Source organism: Benincasa hispida, chromosome 2 (genome assembly GCF_009727055.1).
Source record: "Benincasa hispida cultivar B227 chromosome 2, ASM972705v1, whole genome shotgun sequence".
Classification (NCBI taxonomy): domain Eukaryota; kingdom Viridiplantae; phylum Streptophyta; class Magnoliopsida; order Cucurbitales; family Cucurbitaceae; genus Benincasa; species Benincasa hispida.
The window spans coordinates 58,259,586-58,277,893 of NC_052350.1; the positions used below are offsets into that span (position 1 = coordinate 58,259,586).

General features: G+C 35.0%; 1 protein-coding gene across 2 annotated transcripts in view; it reads left to right on the forward strand.

Moving 5' to 3' along the window:
* The window catches only part of LOC120070682, a 32,661-nt gene extending 15,052 nt beyond the window's left edge, over positions 1-17,609 (forward strand). The window contains exons 4-8 of one of the 2 annotated variants that reach the window (XR_005480013.1): positions 7,107-7,260; positions 10,711-10,794; positions 15,178-15,215; positions 16,570-16,575; positions 17,528-17,609. Coding sequence is in view for 1 of the 2 variants with exons in the window: in XM_039022524.1 (XP_038878452.1) it covers positions 7,107-7,260; positions 10,711-10,785 (229 nt within the window). In the remaining variant the exon portion in view is untranslated. Of the gene's footprint in view, positions 1-7,106; positions 7,261-10,710; positions 10,795-15,177; positions 15,216-16,569; positions 16,937-17,527 lie in introns of those variants that run through there. The other variant, XM_039022524.1, reaches the window with a different exon arrangement.
* The last annotated feature ends 699 nt before the right edge of the window (positions 17,610-18,308 follow it).

Consider the following 18,308-nt stretch of genomic DNA (forward strand, 5'->3'; position numbering starts at 1 on the left):
CAGCATTGATTAATTCAATGATAATTATGGACATTGCATTGCATATTGCATCACGGATTTTTAGTTGTTGAGTAATTGACATCTAATTTCCCATCAACGTTGATGATCAAGTGGTATTTCTGCTTTATGTGCTTACCCGACGATGACTCCAAGGCTCCTTCGAATTTGCTACAGCCCCGCTGTTATCACAATAAACATAATGATTGGAAAATCCATATTGGAACAACTTTCCAAATCTGAAAGGAATTTCCTTTAGCCAAATAACCTTCTTAGTTGCTTCACAAGTGGTGCACGTATTCGGCTTCCATAGTGGAGTCTGTGATGGATCCTTGCTTAATGTTTTGCTAGACAACAACCCCTCCATTCAGAGTGAAAACTGACCCCGATGTTGATTTGCAAGAATCTCGATCGGCCTGAAAGTCATAATTTGTGTATCCTGTAAGGATCAGATCCTTATCTTCATACACGAGTATATAGTGCCTCATTCTCTGATGATACTTGAGGATCGTCTTAACCGCCATCCAGTGATCAAATCCTACATTGGACTGATACCGACTAACAATCCCTAATACATAGAAAATGTCAGATTTGGTACACAACATTGCATACATTAAGCTTCCTATAGCTAAAGTATAGGGAATCTGTCTCATCTCCTCAACCTGTTGAGGTGTCTTAAGACTTTGATCCTTAGAAAAAATGATACCATGCCTGAAGGGTAACAAACCCCTCTTGGAATACCGCATCCTGTACCTAATCAACATTTAATAAGCAATTGATGATCTTCTTGTATACACAAGACTTATCGACGTTCTGATCAAAGCCAAACGACTTGAACGCAGTGTCAAATCTGATGTTCCAAGATCTAGATGCTTGTTTCAGCCCATAAATGGACCTATTAAGCTTGCAAACTCTTTGCTCTTGATCTGAAACTAACCCCTCTGGTTGAGTCATATAGATGGTGTCTTCAAGATTACCATCAAGAAAGGCAGTCTTGACATCTATTTTCCATATTTCATAATCATAAAAAATGTGGCAGTGGACAGGAGAATCCAGATAGACTTGAGCATGACAATAGGTGAAAAAGTTTCCTCATAATCAACTCCCTCAACCTGGGTATAACCCTTTTCCACGAGTCTAGCCTTCAAGGTTTGCACCTTTCTATCTACACCTCTCTTTCGCTTGTAGATCCAGTTACAGCCAATAGGTCTTACCCCATCAGGTGGATCAACAAGGTCCCAAACATTATTGAAGTACATAGACTCCATTTCCTGGTTCATGGCTTTAACCCATTCATCTTTGTCAACATCCTCCATTGCTTTCTTAAAAGGCAATGGATCCTCGACCCCATCATTCAAAATGATGTTTTGGGCTTCAGTCAAACTCATGTAGCGATCTGATGGGTTCATAACCCTCCTACCATGTCGAGGCAGTCTCAACTCTTGAGCTACTTGACTAAATGTTTTGACCTCAACAATGCTTATTGATTTATCGGCTTGTTCAACAACTTTTGTTTAACCCTCAACAGTCTCAGTCTTACTAGAGATCTCACGCAAAAGAGCTTACTTCGTGGCTTATGAACACTTTGTTCTCACTCGGATCATGGAAGTATCCACCTCTTGTTTCCTTGAGGTAGCCTACAAAGAGGCAAACCATTGAACGCGGTTCCAACTTCTTTGGGTTAGTCATTAGCACGTGTCAGACAGCCCTAAATTCTGAAGTAGCATAAACTACCTTTACAACCTCTCCATAACTCCAAAGGTGTTTTAGAAACACTTTTGGAAGGAACGTTGTTCATTTTGGGGCTGATACCCTAAAGTCTCGTGTCCTGTAGTTTGTATACAGTTTGTATGAATGCTTGTGTTGTATAACATATGATATTTACTGCACATCTTGTTTTTTTGCTCAGTTGTATGTTTTATTTTCTTTAATACAAACCAATAAACATAAAATCCCTGGTTATCTGTATGTAACTTAAGCATGTATGTGGTAACATACAAGTGGATCATGTCTTGAGTGATAACCAAAATGGTCTGTAGTATATGAATAAAGGAGGGAAACCTTATCCTAGTAACGCTACAGATGCGGCATGCTTTGTGGAATGGTCACAAGTGTTGTGACTTGTCACAGATGGTTTGATCCTGATCATTCGTGTAGGGGACATGCGAGCGAGGGTGTTCTATACAAAGAGTTTGTATAAGACCTGAACACGAAGTGTTAAAATCTCGTTATATAACACCATTCATGACAATAACTTCACTTCACTAGGATGACCATAGGTAACATGATCTTAATCCTGGGTGAGTTAGGAACGCCTGCCATTGAGGGCGGTCATTTGATTTGTATGGGTGTGAGTGGCCAGGTCGCCGATTCAAACCTACCATTTTGGGGATTCATTTGATCTGAGCGTTGAGAACTCAGCTACACAAGATGGAATTCACTCCTTCCCCAAAGTAGGGGTAAGTAGATAGATAGCTCCCTTAAGGGCTGATTCTAGGGCTTGAACGATGCCACACACCTTCTTGGCCCAAGAGGCTTTCACATATAGTTGGACTATGTTGTATTGTTCATTAGAGGAATTAGTAGTACTTAAAGAGTAAGATGTAACTATAGGGGCAAAACGTAAATTGGCCCAGTTGTGCTTATGAGCATCTGTGAAGGTTCACCGTACTCATGATTGGTTATATTCGATGGACACAAAAATATATTTATGGTAAGGAGAGTTTAGCTGTTGTTCTTTAGTGGAATGCCTAATAGTTAACGGATGTGTGGATCTCGTGGCTAAAGAGTTTAGTCAGCTATTCACGGATCGTTGGAGCTTCGAGCCACAGGTTCATTAGCTCCCCTGGGTAGCTTGGATAAATTCGAGAATCAATGTTTGGGTCAGTTTGAAATGTTCAAATTGACAAGAGGGAGTTGGATTATATATGATATAATTGAAATTTTTGATTATATATGATATAATTAACTAAATATATGAGATACATTATTTTGGAGAAAATTAGATATAAATATAATTTATATCACGTGGAGGAGAAATCACTATAGTAGATATGTGATATCAAACTTTAGGGTAAGAATATAATATGATTATATTCATTAATTATTAATTAGTTAATTATATGATAATTGACCTAAAACTTCACATGGTTGGTGGGAGCAGCCGCATTTAGTTATGGTAACCAATGAATAAAATGAAAATTTGTTTCATTTTGTAAAAGTGCGAAAAAATTGGCATCGGTGTGAAAACGTAATGATCGCATAGCTTGAGAGCCTATACGATAGTCGCTCATCACCTAAACAATCGCACACCTCGCACCTAAATGATCGAACGCTAGTTCCTAAACGATTGCATAGTGTGTCGCGTTCTCTAAACTATCGTCTACCATTTATTAAACGATCGCTTAGTAAAACCTACATGATCATCTAGCTTCCTCTAAACGATAAGCACTTAGCTATACGATAGCTCCTTTTTTCCCCCACTTGCTTATTGTCTACATGATTAATTCTTTCTCCAACCTCTATAAATTCACCAAAGACCACTCTTTGGATTCTTACTCCGAGAATACCAAGGGCTCCATTTTGGTGGTGTCGTCCCCGCTGAATTCCATTGTTCGTGATTGTTCGTGCTACTACAATCGACTTGTTTGCTGGGCGATAGAGTTCGCGTAGAGGTCTTTCGCTGCATAAGGGTTCCAAAGCTTGAAGAGGGTCTTCAACTAGTATGAGAGCACTTTCTCTTATATTTTAGTGTTCAAAGAATGCCTTTAATTAGTGTATATTTGCATAACTGTATGTTAGAATGTATGTGTTGTATTTTGGTCATGATGAAATCGAAAAGATCCAAACGTGGTCATGGATGCTCTTCATTAAGAGTTCCTTCAATTCAGGATATAACATGAAGTCTCCACTACAAAACCTTAAAACGAGTCTGGAAGATGAGCATAACTCATCATAGACCAAATAATGTCCAACAAGGTTATGTTTCTCCTTTCTGATACACCATTTTGCCGAGGTGTACCAGAGACTAAGAGTTGGGACGCAATCCCATGTTTTATCATACAATTCTTGAATATGAGGTCCATATACTCTCGACTATGATCAGATTATAGTATTTTTATCTTCTTACCTAAAAAGTTTTCAACTACAGCCTTATACTCCTTGAACTTGTCAAGGGCTTCAGACTCACGTTACATTAGGTAAAGATACTCGTACCTAGAATAATGATCTATGAAAGAGATGAAACATTCATACCCACCCCGAGCTCTAAAATTCATCGGACCACAGAGGTCTGGATGTACAAGCTCTAAGGCTTCCTTGGCCATGTAACATTTTTCAATAAAAGGTTGTTTGGTCATCTTGCCTTCGAGGCATGATTCACATACTGGCAAAGAGTTTTCTTTCTAAACTTGTTAGAAGTCCACTTTTCACCAACTTCTTAATCTTATTGAGGTTGATGTGACCTAACCTAAGATGCCAAAGATGGGTGTTTTCCTTAGGAGAAACCTTTGGTCTTTTAGCTGTTATGATCGTACTGAACATTTCAATGTTAAACAAAGCTTTTATGACTAACGACCTTAGTACATATAAGTTAGTTTCATTGAACCATAACCAATCTCCGTTCCATTATTGAAAATAAATACTTTATTCTCAGAAAAAGAGACGGTATAGCCAGTAATAGATAACGTTTCTTGTAAACAAATAACTTCAGTTTGCCTATAGCAACAACTGAAACAACCTCACCAGTATCGACTCGTAGAGTCATCTCTCCCTGTGGCAACGTTTGTCAGGAACTAAATCCTTGGTAAAAGGAACTGACATGATTGGTAGAACCCGAATCAAGGATCAAGGCAGAATCATCATTCTTTACCAAACACATCTCCAAGACCAATAAATTAGATTTACTATCTTGTCTCCTTTTTTGGAGAGTAGTGAGATCAGTGTCAGAACAATTGATACTACTGGTTTTTTCATCCATCCCTTTATGCTCGAAAAGTAAGAACTGACATTCAAACAAATCTTGTAGTGAGTCCATGATCTCGCGTGCAATGACCATGTTCTCAACTCTTTTGGCCAAAACATCAGTTATGTTAGTGTGAAGTCGGGCTAACAAATTAGCCATTATCCATAACTCATATGCATTGCGAATACTTCGCGGTTCATCAAGGGTCGGGACTTGAGGACATTCCTCAACCATGACGAATACGAGGTCGTTTGCCACGTTCACACGATTCTTTTTACTGTATGTAGTCAGTCATATGAAAAGCACTAAACGAAAATGCTAACGAGTTGCTGAAAAGAAAAATATATTGACCTACGTTAGGTTTTAAGCAAATACCCGTTGTAAAACAAAACAACATCCAATAAAGTTTTAGCAAAACTAATATGAACCCCGTGTGACATCTAGTTTCGCAATGTCGCTTCAAAGGCTTAGGATAAAAGCCGCCGAAGGGGGTCAATTATCCCTCCTCTGAATTGAGAAATTCTTAACAAGTCATTAATACCAGAACAACTCTTGTTCCTATAATGACTAGCCATCATTGATTTGGCCAAGAGTTCATTAACTTACTTAACAATCTCCCGTAAGATTAGAGGCACTAAGATAGCTCATTTATGAAGTTATCAAACTGACATGTGGATATGCAATTTGGGAGAAAGAGTTCCCCTCCATAAAAATAATAATAAAACATCGGTGTGGTGCTTACTAGAAAATTTTTGATGCTTAAGTCAGTTTCAAGAAAATGGTTAAAGCAAGCTTATTTAGGTAGGGATGAACTTAAGTTAATATGAAGTTATCATGTTCTAGATATAGTGGGGCTAAACCAAGGATTTTCTCAAATCTTTTTATCAATAGGGCTTCAGAACGTTTGATTGAGCCTTCCAAGAGAGAGCCAAATGGGGTATGTTGGCCGAGGTGGGCCATTTGGGCCAAATGGTCCATTAGGCTCGAATTGTGTTTTTCCAAAGGGTAGGCCACACAAAAAGGGCAAACTTGTTTGCATTGACCTTGGCCTTTGAAGCTTAAATGAGCCTTTCGGGCCAAATGGTTCAATGCTTCACCCACTCTGTAGTAGTGCCTCTCCTATGATTATTTGTTATCTTGTCTTGGGTCTGTTTGGGACGAGGCAAAGTTCCTAACTTTATCCTCGATGATAAAAGTCTATCACAAATATATTTTGCTATTGATGATAGAAGTCTATCATCGATATGAATCTATCAATGATAAAAATCTATTGTTACCAACAACGAATTCTATCAGTGATAGACTCTATAGTTGTTAAACTTCTATCACCAATAGACTTTGAGAGCTGGATCTAAATTTTACTATATTAACAAACAACTTCATTTAATTATTCTTGTGTTTTTGTCAAAGACATTTATATTATTTATGATTTTGACCCTATGGTTTATAGAAGTATACTATATAAACTTTCTAACTCTAGAAGCACATATGATCTTTAATTTGAATTATTCTTTCGAAGAAAATGATTCTCCTACTCATGGACGTAGCTAACATACATTTTACATTTTATGTTTTCTTTTATCTGTTAATTCCATTATAATCGACAAACAACATGACAGTGGAAAAAAGTAACCACTTGATATAGATATGGAACTTCGAAGTTCAAATTATGTTTTTGAAATCCAATTTCCCCCCTCATGTTTGCCAATGATAAGATAAAATCTGAAAAAAAGTGACCCATTGAAAGTTGCAATTTGTGATGGCACAAACTTCAATACTATCATCTCCACAGGTCCACTGTGGTTTGCTCCGATGGAATTCTTCATCCTCGATGGAGAGTTCAGATTTGGAAATCATTGAGCACCCTGGATATCAAGTGATCTTAACAAAAGCCCCTTGACTTCGAGAAAAAAATAAACCATTAGCTTTGATCTTGGACAGTAATGGTCTCCAACTTTGCCTACAAAGTGGATTTGACATGGACATAATTTGATTGTAATAAGCAATTCATGCTGGAAGACATCAAAATGTTTTGTTTGTGAGTCAAAATTAGAAAGGAAAATTTTTTAGTCGAGTTTGGTATGATCGAAGAGGCTGTTTCCAAACCCATTAAAATTATGATTATTTCTCATTTCTCTTTTTATAGCAAAGATGAAGTGCGACAACTGGAAGGAACTAGGACAGATGGTGCAGTACACAAAAACTTATCTTTATTTCAAGGGATAAGCGAAAATTGTATGAAGATTGTGGGTGATTTCTTCGACCTTTATTGTCAACTGGGTCCTACCTTTCTGAAAGAGGTACTTTACAATATATATATATGTATGTATATGAAATCTTTTTATATTCATAATTTTAGATGTAATACTTGGATATATCTAGGGGTGTACCTATCTTTTAATGTGTAGACTACTTGAAGCACATATGAAAAAAAAATTCAAAAAATTAAAAAAAATGAAAATTGAAAAAGAAGAATAAGAAAACGAAAGAGAAGTGTATCACATGAGAAATCGTGGTTCGACAACATAGTGGACTGCAAAATAATGTGTGTAATCTAGAATGCACTAAAGTAATTCTTTTATTTTAAATGGTTAGGGTGTAGACCAATTAGGACAGAATTTGAATAAAATGCTAATCTCTTATTAAGAGTTGCATCCCAATATTTATAGAACATCGTTGAGACAAAACAACCAATGGTAAACAAGCTAAGAACCCAACTAATAACTAACCAACCCTAACAAACAACTTAAAACCAAACAAAACAAATTAATGAAAATTCAAAAGGACCCTCCTGAATAACAAGCCAGACATATCAGATTAGGAATTTACTAATTCAATCAAGTGTCTGTGGAAAAATAAATGGAATATGATGGGTAAGAATGTCGAGGAATGTGTTGTTGATGTTCCACCTAATTAATTATGATAAAATCTTTTAGGTTTAACTACTCTCTCACTTTCTCTCACTCTATTCAAACAAAAGCTTAATTTAGCTAGCATTATATGAGAAAAATAGGCCAAAAAATTTAATTTAGCTAGTATTGTTGTAGTTGCTTGACAAAAGCAACTACAACAATTGGAGTATCAAGATGAAGACTTTCCTTTGTTCTCACAAGACCATGTAAGATCGTAGAGAATGGATAAATTGGATTGAAGAATGATGGTGATCTTTCTCAAGTACAAAAGGGACAGTTTGAGAGATGTAAGAAATAATGACAAGAAGGGTCTCTACCTAATCTATCAAGGATAATGTTGGGTTAACCACTCTTCACTAGACCCAAATACTCAAGATCAACACCTAAAAGATGAAGGAAAAGACTAAGAAATATTATGCCAAATCCTCAATGATTGATACTTGATGCTCAACATCTTCCTACTCAATGCTCAATGAGAATTCCCTTCTTCGTCTGACAAGTCTCTGTTAAATCCTCGATGGAACTCGATGGCAACTGAACTAATACTCGATCTTACTCGATTATTCTTGAACAATACTCGGTGCGACTCGAAGGTGAAAATGATCAAATCGAAGCTTGACTATAGGGTATGACAGCCATTTGTTCCTGATGTTCTTGGTCATAATCTTTAGGAGAATTAGCTGCAGAAAGCTTAAAGTGTTAAGCAATAGATAAGCTCACAAGTTTAACATCATTCATGTTGAATCTTTTAAGGATCTTCTCATAGTAATTGGACTGATTGATGCTTAGAATAGACTCCTCTTTGTTCCTTTGGATCTCTATTCCTAGGACTTTGCTTGCGTCTCCCAAGTCCTTCATATCAAACTCCCTTTTTAAGAGGTTTTTAACATAGGTTAGATCTCCTTTGGACGTACCTGCCAGCAACATATCATCTACATATATGAGTATGTAAACCTTGTCCTTGTAAGAACCTGTATTTACATAAACACATATGTCAAATGAACTTCTTTTGAATCCAATATTAGAAATATAGTCATTGAATCTCTTGTACCAGAACCTAGGTGATTGTTTTAACTCATAGATAGACTTGTTGAATAAGCAATAGAGATTTTCTTTTCCTTTAACTTCAAATCCTTTAGGTTGCTTCATATAGATTGTCTCCTCTAGATGTCCATGAAGAAAATCAGTTTTGACATCTAGTTGATACAATTCTAAATTATTTTGAGCAATTAAGGATAGAAGAAGTCTTATGGAAGTCAATTTGACAACTAGAGAGAAAATCTCATAATAGTCTATTCCTTCCCTTTGAGTGAACCCTTTGCAACCAATCTAGCTTTATACCTAGCCTTTTGATCATAGGATACTCCTTCCTTAAGTTTGAAAACCCATTTAGAGGCAATAGGTTTGTAACCCTTTGGTAGAGGAACTAAAGACCAAGTGTCATTCACCTTTAGTGAATGCATCTCCTCATTCATAGCTTCTATCCAATCCCTTGCATTAGCATAACTTATTGCTTTCTCAAAGGTTGTTGGTTCTTGGTTAGTAAGAGCTACAACAGCATTTAAAACCAGATTCATATAGTTCATTTCAGTATACCTAGAGGTGTAATGGTTCTTCTTTGTTTATCCCTAGCTAAGACATACTAACTTAAATCAAGTTGCTCACTTGCTGTCTCCTCATGTTCCCCTACATCTTCCTCAGTTTCTCCTGTGTCACTAGATTGGCTAGACTCTATTGGTTGCTCAGTGGGTAACTCCACCTCAATTCCTACATTGGATGACTCACCTTCATCTTCAAACTTTTTCTCCTTTTGTATAAACATTTCTTCTTCCCTAAAGGTGATGTCAGGGTAAGCAACTATAAAGATGTGTGAGGGTACCTATTCAAAGTATACATAGTATAGGCTGCAACTTCTACCCAATAATTTTATCATAAGATAGCATCAGAAAGTAAACACCTAACCCTTTCTATTACTATTTAACCTCCCAGTAACCCCATTTTGTTGAGGTGTGTACCTCACTAATCTATGCTTAGTTATACAATTGTCACTAGAAAATTTGCCAAGTATTCATTGCAAAACTCAAGCCCATTATCGGTTCTAAAGTATTTTAATCTTTTAGATCCTTGGAGCCCAAGTAAAAGGATTATTCTAGGCTATTCTTGGATCCTACAAGCATTCTAGGTATTTAGATTATCCTTACCTAAAGAAATTCTCGAATTCCTTGAATCTAAAAAAATCTGTGATATTTCTAGATCTTTTCTTTTTTTAGATATTTATTTTATATATTACAACATACTTCTAGAAAAAATCTAATTTACATTTTTATGTTCAATGGTAGATACTTCAAGAGCCTTTTAGACTAATTAGTGTTGGTATATATTTTAACAAAGCCCAATATCTAAAGAAATTACTTTTAGGAGATGTTTGAAATATATTGTAGATTATTCTAAAATATGGGAGTAAAAGTGTAATGATAAAGAATATTCTTGAGAGTTATAATTTGTAACCATTAAATCATAATGTATTGGCAAAAATCTAGACAGTGATATCTTCAAACCAACAAAGATTAGAGAAAAAAAAAAAAAACGAAAAGAAGAAGAGAATTGATCACTAATACAATGAGCCTCTTTCTTAACAATATCTTTCCAATTTACCTCCAACGACCAGAGTTTCTTTCCAACAAAACAAGTCGGGTAGAAAAAGAGGTGCAAGCTAATTTTAAATAGAATTTTGAAGTTTATGAGCAAAATCAAAGCCTTGAGTTTATTGCTCCCACTCACTCAAACTTCTTTTTTTTTTGAAAGAATCGGTACTGATATTTTTTTGCCAAAAAATAGGCCAATGATCAATTGATGGAAAATGAAGCACAAGTTCATTCTAGCAAGAATTTTGAAGTTGATGAGCAAAACTAAAGCTCTGAGGTGACTCTCTCTCTCTCTATCTCTCTCTATCTCTCTGTACGTTTGTACATTATATATATATATATATATATTCAAATGAAAGCTTAAACTACTAATCTTATAACCAAAAAAAAAAAAAAAAGGCCAATGATTGTTTTGTGTAAAATATGAGATTCGAGCTAATTCTAGACATAACATTGAAGTTTATGAGCAAAATCAAAGTTTTGAGGTTAGTTGTAATGCCCCACATTACAAGATTCAAGCTATTTTTATATTTATATGCCTTTCGATCTAAACTTTAAATTAATTGGACTTTTCTATTGTTTACTGTAATTTAAATAAACAAATAAAATTTTAATTTAAAATCTTAGGTGAACTAAATTAAATTTCTTTAAAAATTGGAAAAAGGAGATTTTTAATTAAGATCTTTCTAAGGTTTTAGAGTTTAAATTGAGTTGTTTTCCAAGTTCAATAAGGAAACCAATTACATTTTCGATTAGTATTTCCCCCATTCTTTTAAGAGATTGAATTTACTTTGAAAGAATTTAATCTCAAATAGCTCAACGGCTAGTTTTTATTTTCAAATAGACTTCATAAAAGATTTATAATCATATATGTAGCTTACATACAAATCAAAAGAAAATTAATTCATTATGTCTTGTACAAGATCTATAAAAAGAAAAAAAAAACTTATCTCTGTAAAGTCTTCAATAAATCATCTTCCCTTCCCGTGGATGTAAAGTCTTCAGTAAATATAGGCTGTAAGATTGCCTTTCAACTAACAACAGAACCACCCAAAGTGAACACATAGTCAGTTATAGATCTCCTACTGTCAACATTTCCATTATAGTCAGAATCTGAATAACTGGTCACCAAACACTTTGTGTCATTCCGATAAACAAGACAAACATCAGATGTACCTCTAAGATAACGAAATATCCTCTTAACAACTTGCCAATGCTCCTTCTAGGTTGATCGATGAACCTACTGACAACATTAACAACATGGTAAATATCAGACATAGTATAGACCATAGAATACATTAAACTTCCCACTACACTAGCATAAAAAACTTGAGACATATACTGCTTCTCAACTTTAGACTGTTATGAAAGTAATTATGAGAAACGAGCATTTGCAGCACTAGGAGTATCTATAGGCTTAGCTGATGACATAACAAATCTGGATAATATTTTCTAAATATACCATTTATGTGACAAGAAGAGCTTATTTTTATCTCTATCCCTATGAATCTCCATACTCAAAATTTTCTAAGCAGCACCCAAATACTTCATATCAAACTCAGCACTGAGAAGGTTCATCCATTTAAGAATGCCAGACTTGGATTTTGCAGCTATGAGCATATCAACTACATATAAAAATAAATAAATCATGAAACCATCATTAGCTTTGTTGTGATATACACAACAATCATACGGATTCCTGTTATGGCCAAGTCCAACCATATAGCTGTCAAATCGTCTGTACTATTACCTTGGAGACTGTTTTAGCCCATATAAAGATTTCAACAACTTACAAACATAATCTTCTTTACCTGGACACTGGAACCCATCTGGCTGGGTCATATAAATCTCTTCCTCCAACTCTCCATGTAAGAAAGTTGTCTTCACATTTAATTACTCAAGTTCCAAATTCTGGTGAGCTACTATAGCTGATAACACCCTGATAGAAGTATGTCTGACTACTGGTGAGAAGATCTCATTATAATCAACTCCTTCACTCTGTGTGAACCTTCTAGCAACAACTCGAACTTTATATTTAATGACCTATGAAGATGATATTGCCTCCTTTTTCTTGAAGACCCATTTACAAATGACAAATTTTCTCTCCTTAGGTCGTTTAACTAATTCCCAAGTTTGACTTTTGTTAAGAGATTCCATCTCATCCCCCACAGTAGCAAGCCATTGAGTAGACTCACTATATGAGACAGCTTCTATATACTTAGATGGCTAATGAGGATCCACCTCTTCAGCAACCTGCAGTGCAAAAGTAACCATGTCTTTAAAATCATACCTTACAGGAGGTCTAACACCAACTCTTCTAGCTCTGTCACGTATACTCGGTTGATCTATTTGTGAGCTATAATTCTCAGGCAAGACAATTTCTTATGTTTCAGGCGCATCAGTTTCTAGTTGCATATTAGTTTCTGTAGTAACATGCTGATCTTCACTACCTTGTGTTTTAATTCATTCACAGCTGAAGTGAATTGCATCTCCACCTGTTTATCAACATTATTACTTTCTCCCACATCAGTATACATCACAAAAGGCTTCATAGTTGAGTTAAGCATAGAATTTTCATCAAATATCACATTCCAACTTAGTATAACTCTATTCTCAGAAGGTGACCATACTTTATATCCCTTAACTCCATCCCCAAAACCCCAAATATACCATTTTTAGCTCTCGATTCTAATTTGCCCTCATTAATATGATAGTAGATAGTACAACCAAATACTCTTAATAAAGAATAATTTGCAGGCGACCACACCTCGTAAGGTGTTTTACAATTAATATCTATGTGAGGTCCACGGTTGATAAGATAATATGCTGTATTTACTGCTTCTGCCCAAAACCTTCTAGCCAACCCTGCATTAGAGAGCATGCATCTTGCACTCTCCAACAACATCTGGTTCATACATTCTACAACCCCATTTTACTGTGGAGTATTTGTGATAGTGTGATGGTGAACAATCCCCCCAGCTTTACAAAACTCATTGAACTCAGATCCACAGAATTTCAAACCATTATCAGTTCGCAACCTTTTGATCTTCTTTGCAGTTTGATTTTTAAATTAATATCTACCACTGCTTGAAATTTTTGAAGGCTTCACTTTTATGTTTCATCATAAAAACCTAAGTCATTCTTGAGTAATCATCAATTATAAACATAAAATACATGCTACCTCCAATAGATTCAAGTCTGGAAGGTCCCCAACAACTGAATGAACATAATCAAGTGTCCTTTTTGTTTAATGAACACCTCTTGGAAACTTGTTGCGATGAAGCTTCCCAAATACACAATGTTCATAGAATTCAAAATCCTGCACCTTGTGTCCACATAGAAGATCCTTTTTTGACAGAATTTGCATTCCTTTTTCATTCATATGACCAAGTCTCATATGCCATAACTTTTTCATATCATCTTTGTGAATGACAAACGATGAAACAACAACATAACTTGTTATTGTAGAACTTGATAGGAAATACAATGTTCCATGTTTTATGCCTTTCCGAACTATCACAAAACCCTTGTAGACATACATTGCTCCACCTTTACCTTTAAAACTGTAACCCTTACTATTGAGTGCACTAAAAATATCAAACTCTTCGTTATTAATGGAACATGTCTAACCTTGTTCAAAGTGTAGAAGACACAATTATGTGTTCATTTCTTAACTGAGCCGATTTCAACTATCTTGCACACAACATCATTAGCCATGCTAACATTTCCTCCGTTTATTTATTGATATGTTGAGAACAACTCTCTATTTGGGCACATATGATAAGATGCCCTAGAATCAAGAACCCATTTATCATCAGAATGTGAATGTTCATTCTCAACTAAAGCTAGATCTTCTTCAGAATTGACTTCGACTTCTTTAGGATCAATCTCAACTTATGCAACAGAGTCAAATGCTTCTTTTTGTCACTCTCTTCCTTCTTTTCCTAATACCTTTTTATCTTAAGACATTCGATTTTTCAATACCCATTTTCTTTACGACAAACATCATCTGACTTAGAACTCTTTGACTTCGAACATATATTATTCTGGTTCGACTTTTGCTTACTAGAATTCCTATGTCCCTTGCTCTTTGTAGTAGCTAACCCAGAAGCCTGACTTTCTGTACCTAAACTTCTTGCATTCTGATCGTCCCTCATAAGCAACGTAGACTTTGTATCTTTTAAGGTCAGAGCTTCTTTCCCTCCAATATATGAGTCAATGGAAGTCTCATACGATGGGGTCAAAGACGTCAACAAAATTAGGGCAACATCCTCATCATCAACCTTAACCTCTACATTACGCGGATCTAATAAGATTTTATTTAATTGATCAGGATGTTCTCGTAGACATATCTTCCTGCATATGTAGATGATACAAACGTTTCTTTAGAAATAACTTATTGGTTAAAGAATTAATAAATATGTTTGGTGTGTTCAAATAGGTAACACCTTACTTTAGACCTCTTCGAACTCATTTAAAGTGCTGTAAATTTTTTATAATTCTCGGAGACTTTTTATTTGTAATTTGAAACTAGTTCAGAATTTTTTAGTTAATGCTTAAATGTTGTTTTGGTTGTTTATTCATTTTGAATATTCTTCGGGACACAAGTTAAATTTTTTAATTGGGATCTAACGTTGAAATCTTGTTTTAATAATTTCAGGAGTCTTTCTAATAGCAAGGAAGCACTAAAAACAATAGGTAAGTATATTTTGTGCGTAGTGGGTTTGGTTGTTTGTCTATTGTTTTGTTATGTAGTTTATATCTACCTATAAAGTACCGACACTCTTAAGATGGCCAAGTGTCAATGTCGGACAGGTGTCCGACACCGATACGCCAGCTAGCGTGTCGAATATTTTATTATTTTTTGAAATTTCCGACACGGCGAGGACACGGATAGGACACGGGTGGGACACGATTGGGACACTTCTGGAACACGACACTGCAAAATTAAAAAGAAAAAATAATGAAAACTTATAAAACTAAAGTTAGCAGCCCAAAAGCATCAGCCCAAGCCCAAAATTTTTAGATTTTTGTGTTTTTTATTTTAATTTCTCAAAATATATTATTCCTTTCCACTTTTCTTTTCTTCAAAATATCAAAACTCCTAGAATCCCCACGCCCAAAACGCCACACCTCCACGCCCACTCGATCGACGGCCGGCCACACCTCCACGCCCAAAACTCCACGCCGGCCACACCTCCACATTGGACGTTAGTCATCTTATCTATGGTTGTGATTGTATCTTGTATGGTTATTAATGGTGTTTTTAAATGGAATATTTCCCAATATGTTTATTTCACGACATATATTTAATTTTTTTAATAAAAAAATAACGTGTCCCCGACGTGTCGTGTCCTACTTTTTTGAAAATTGGCGTGTCGCCGTGTCGGTATCGCCGTGTCACCATGCCGCGTATCGGTGTCTGTGCTTCTTAAATATCTACTATGTATAAGTAACTGTATGGCTCATGTGAAATGATTCTTAAATGGCTGTTTTATAATGGCCAAGTATGCTTGGATGCTTCTTAAGATTTTGTATGACATTCTATTTATATGGTTGGGCATCCTAAAAGCACGCTGGATATTTGATGTGATGATTATTCTCTTTGTATCATTTGTGAATTATTGTGACTTGTTTGTGTGATAAGTATCATGTATCGGTTGTGAAGCATGACTTGTAAATCATGTAATACATTGTTGAGTATGATGGTTAAATCATGTTTGGGTTGTAGAAGGATGACATGTAAATCATGTATGTGTTGTAGAGCATGATGCATAAAACATGTATAGGTGGTGAAGCATGACGAGTAAATCATGTACGGATAGTAGGGCATGACGTGTAAACCATGTGTTGTGTGATGTTGCATACTATGGTGTGTCAATTCATGTGTTCTAGCCTATTTTAATTGTAGTTAATATATATGTAAAATGACAATGTTTTATTGTTGCGTTTAGCATGATCTGTGCCTTGTATATTGTATGACGGTTCCTGACGTGTGAGTTACTTACCATACATGTTTTCTACTTGCCCCCTTTGCCGTCTAATTTTGTAGGTGAAGGTGAGGAGTACAACCTTCGTGATAGACATGATAAAGATAAGCCATTAGTCATTTTCTTTGAGTTTATTTAGTTTGAGAACTTAACCATTTAATTTCTTGTTAAAGGTTGTTCTAGTTGGAACTTTGAATTATTGTTTGACTCTAGAGTTGGGCGATTGCAACTGACTTTACCTTGTTTTCTATAGCTTTTGAGAGTTTATTGATTTTGGTTATGCTTTGCCAAAGTTTGCTGGACATCTTATGAGTTGAATATGAGCTTGATTTATGGTTTGAGACAGATTGGATTGTTTGTTGGAAGTCTCTATGTAAAAATTTCATATCTCACTTATTAGGTGCAATGTAAATTGGAAGTTAATTATTATGGTTAGGTTATTATGCTGCTGAAATTTTCTAAATATGCATAGCTAGTGGAGTTAGTTAAAAGGGTGGATTTTCGTAATGTTTCCTAGTTTATTGTGGAAATTTGATTATGCATGTTTGAATTACTATTTTTATTGTCATTCGCCTTTCTTTCGCAATCATCATCATCTCTCAACTTATTTTATGGTTAAAATCGATTGCTTTTGTGAGGAAAATCTTGTTAATTTATTGAAAATTTATTATATATGTTCCTTTGATATGATACTGATTACTCTTACTTATTACTTATCGATAATGTGCATTTACACGAAAATAAAAAAGATATTATTTTTTACAAGGCGTTTGATTTTAAGACGCATGCTTAAGTTAGCCTCACACTAACTGTGTTTTATTTTAATGCATTGAGAATCATGCACATCTTTTTTGTTTGAGTTGGAATTGTACTGCGATTTTTTACTCATACGTACATCCCTCCTATGATTATTTAAAATATTATGTGTTTCGAGAAAAAAAAAATAGTTTCAAAATTTTGGGGTAACCAGAATATTTTTACAATTAATAATTATGTGCTTTAATTGGTGTGGAATTGCAGATTATGATTAGCCACGATTGGTTCTATGTTAAGGTTCGTTGTGGAAATTGAATAGCATAGCTCTAGGTTGAGTTTTTTTTTTTAAAAAAAAATCTCTATTGGATTCTCTTGTGTATATCTGAGCATGTTGTCATTTTTATTTAAAGTTCCCAACAGTAAAGCATAATTTTATTTGAACTAATTAGTTTGTCACCACGAAAGGTTTCGAAACAAGGTAAGAATTTTTCTTATGAGTTTTATAGTTTTATGTGACCTAATTAACTTTAGAAGAAATGAGGCAAAATATATTTTGGAAGAGGATTACTCCTTAAAAATGTCGTAATAAAAAATATTCATGACACTTATAGTTTGTCATTGCATCAATACACTTTACAATCCTAAAAAAATACTTTGAAAAGGGAGTAAGCTTAAGCACTTCAAGACACTGTAATTAGATCTTTTATCACCAATGTGGGATCATTAAGATAATGTATCTTAGAAGTTCTTTTTTTGGAGAGAGACTTCATTTAAAATCATGCTCAGCTAATAAGGAATAAAATGGAATAGGCATGCACGCACAAACACGAGAAATGAAAACATTTTTCCATATAATTTCTTGATGATATGATGTGCTTCGATATTTCGTACATCCAAGCCTAGCATATTTTTCAAGATAATGAGGTTTGACTCATTTCCATCTATGTGTTTGTATTTGTGTATGGGAATATGCTTATAGCGTCAATGAGTCGCTTCCTGATAATGTCGATTTTTTTAGGTTTGATCTCTCATTTTTATAATCGTT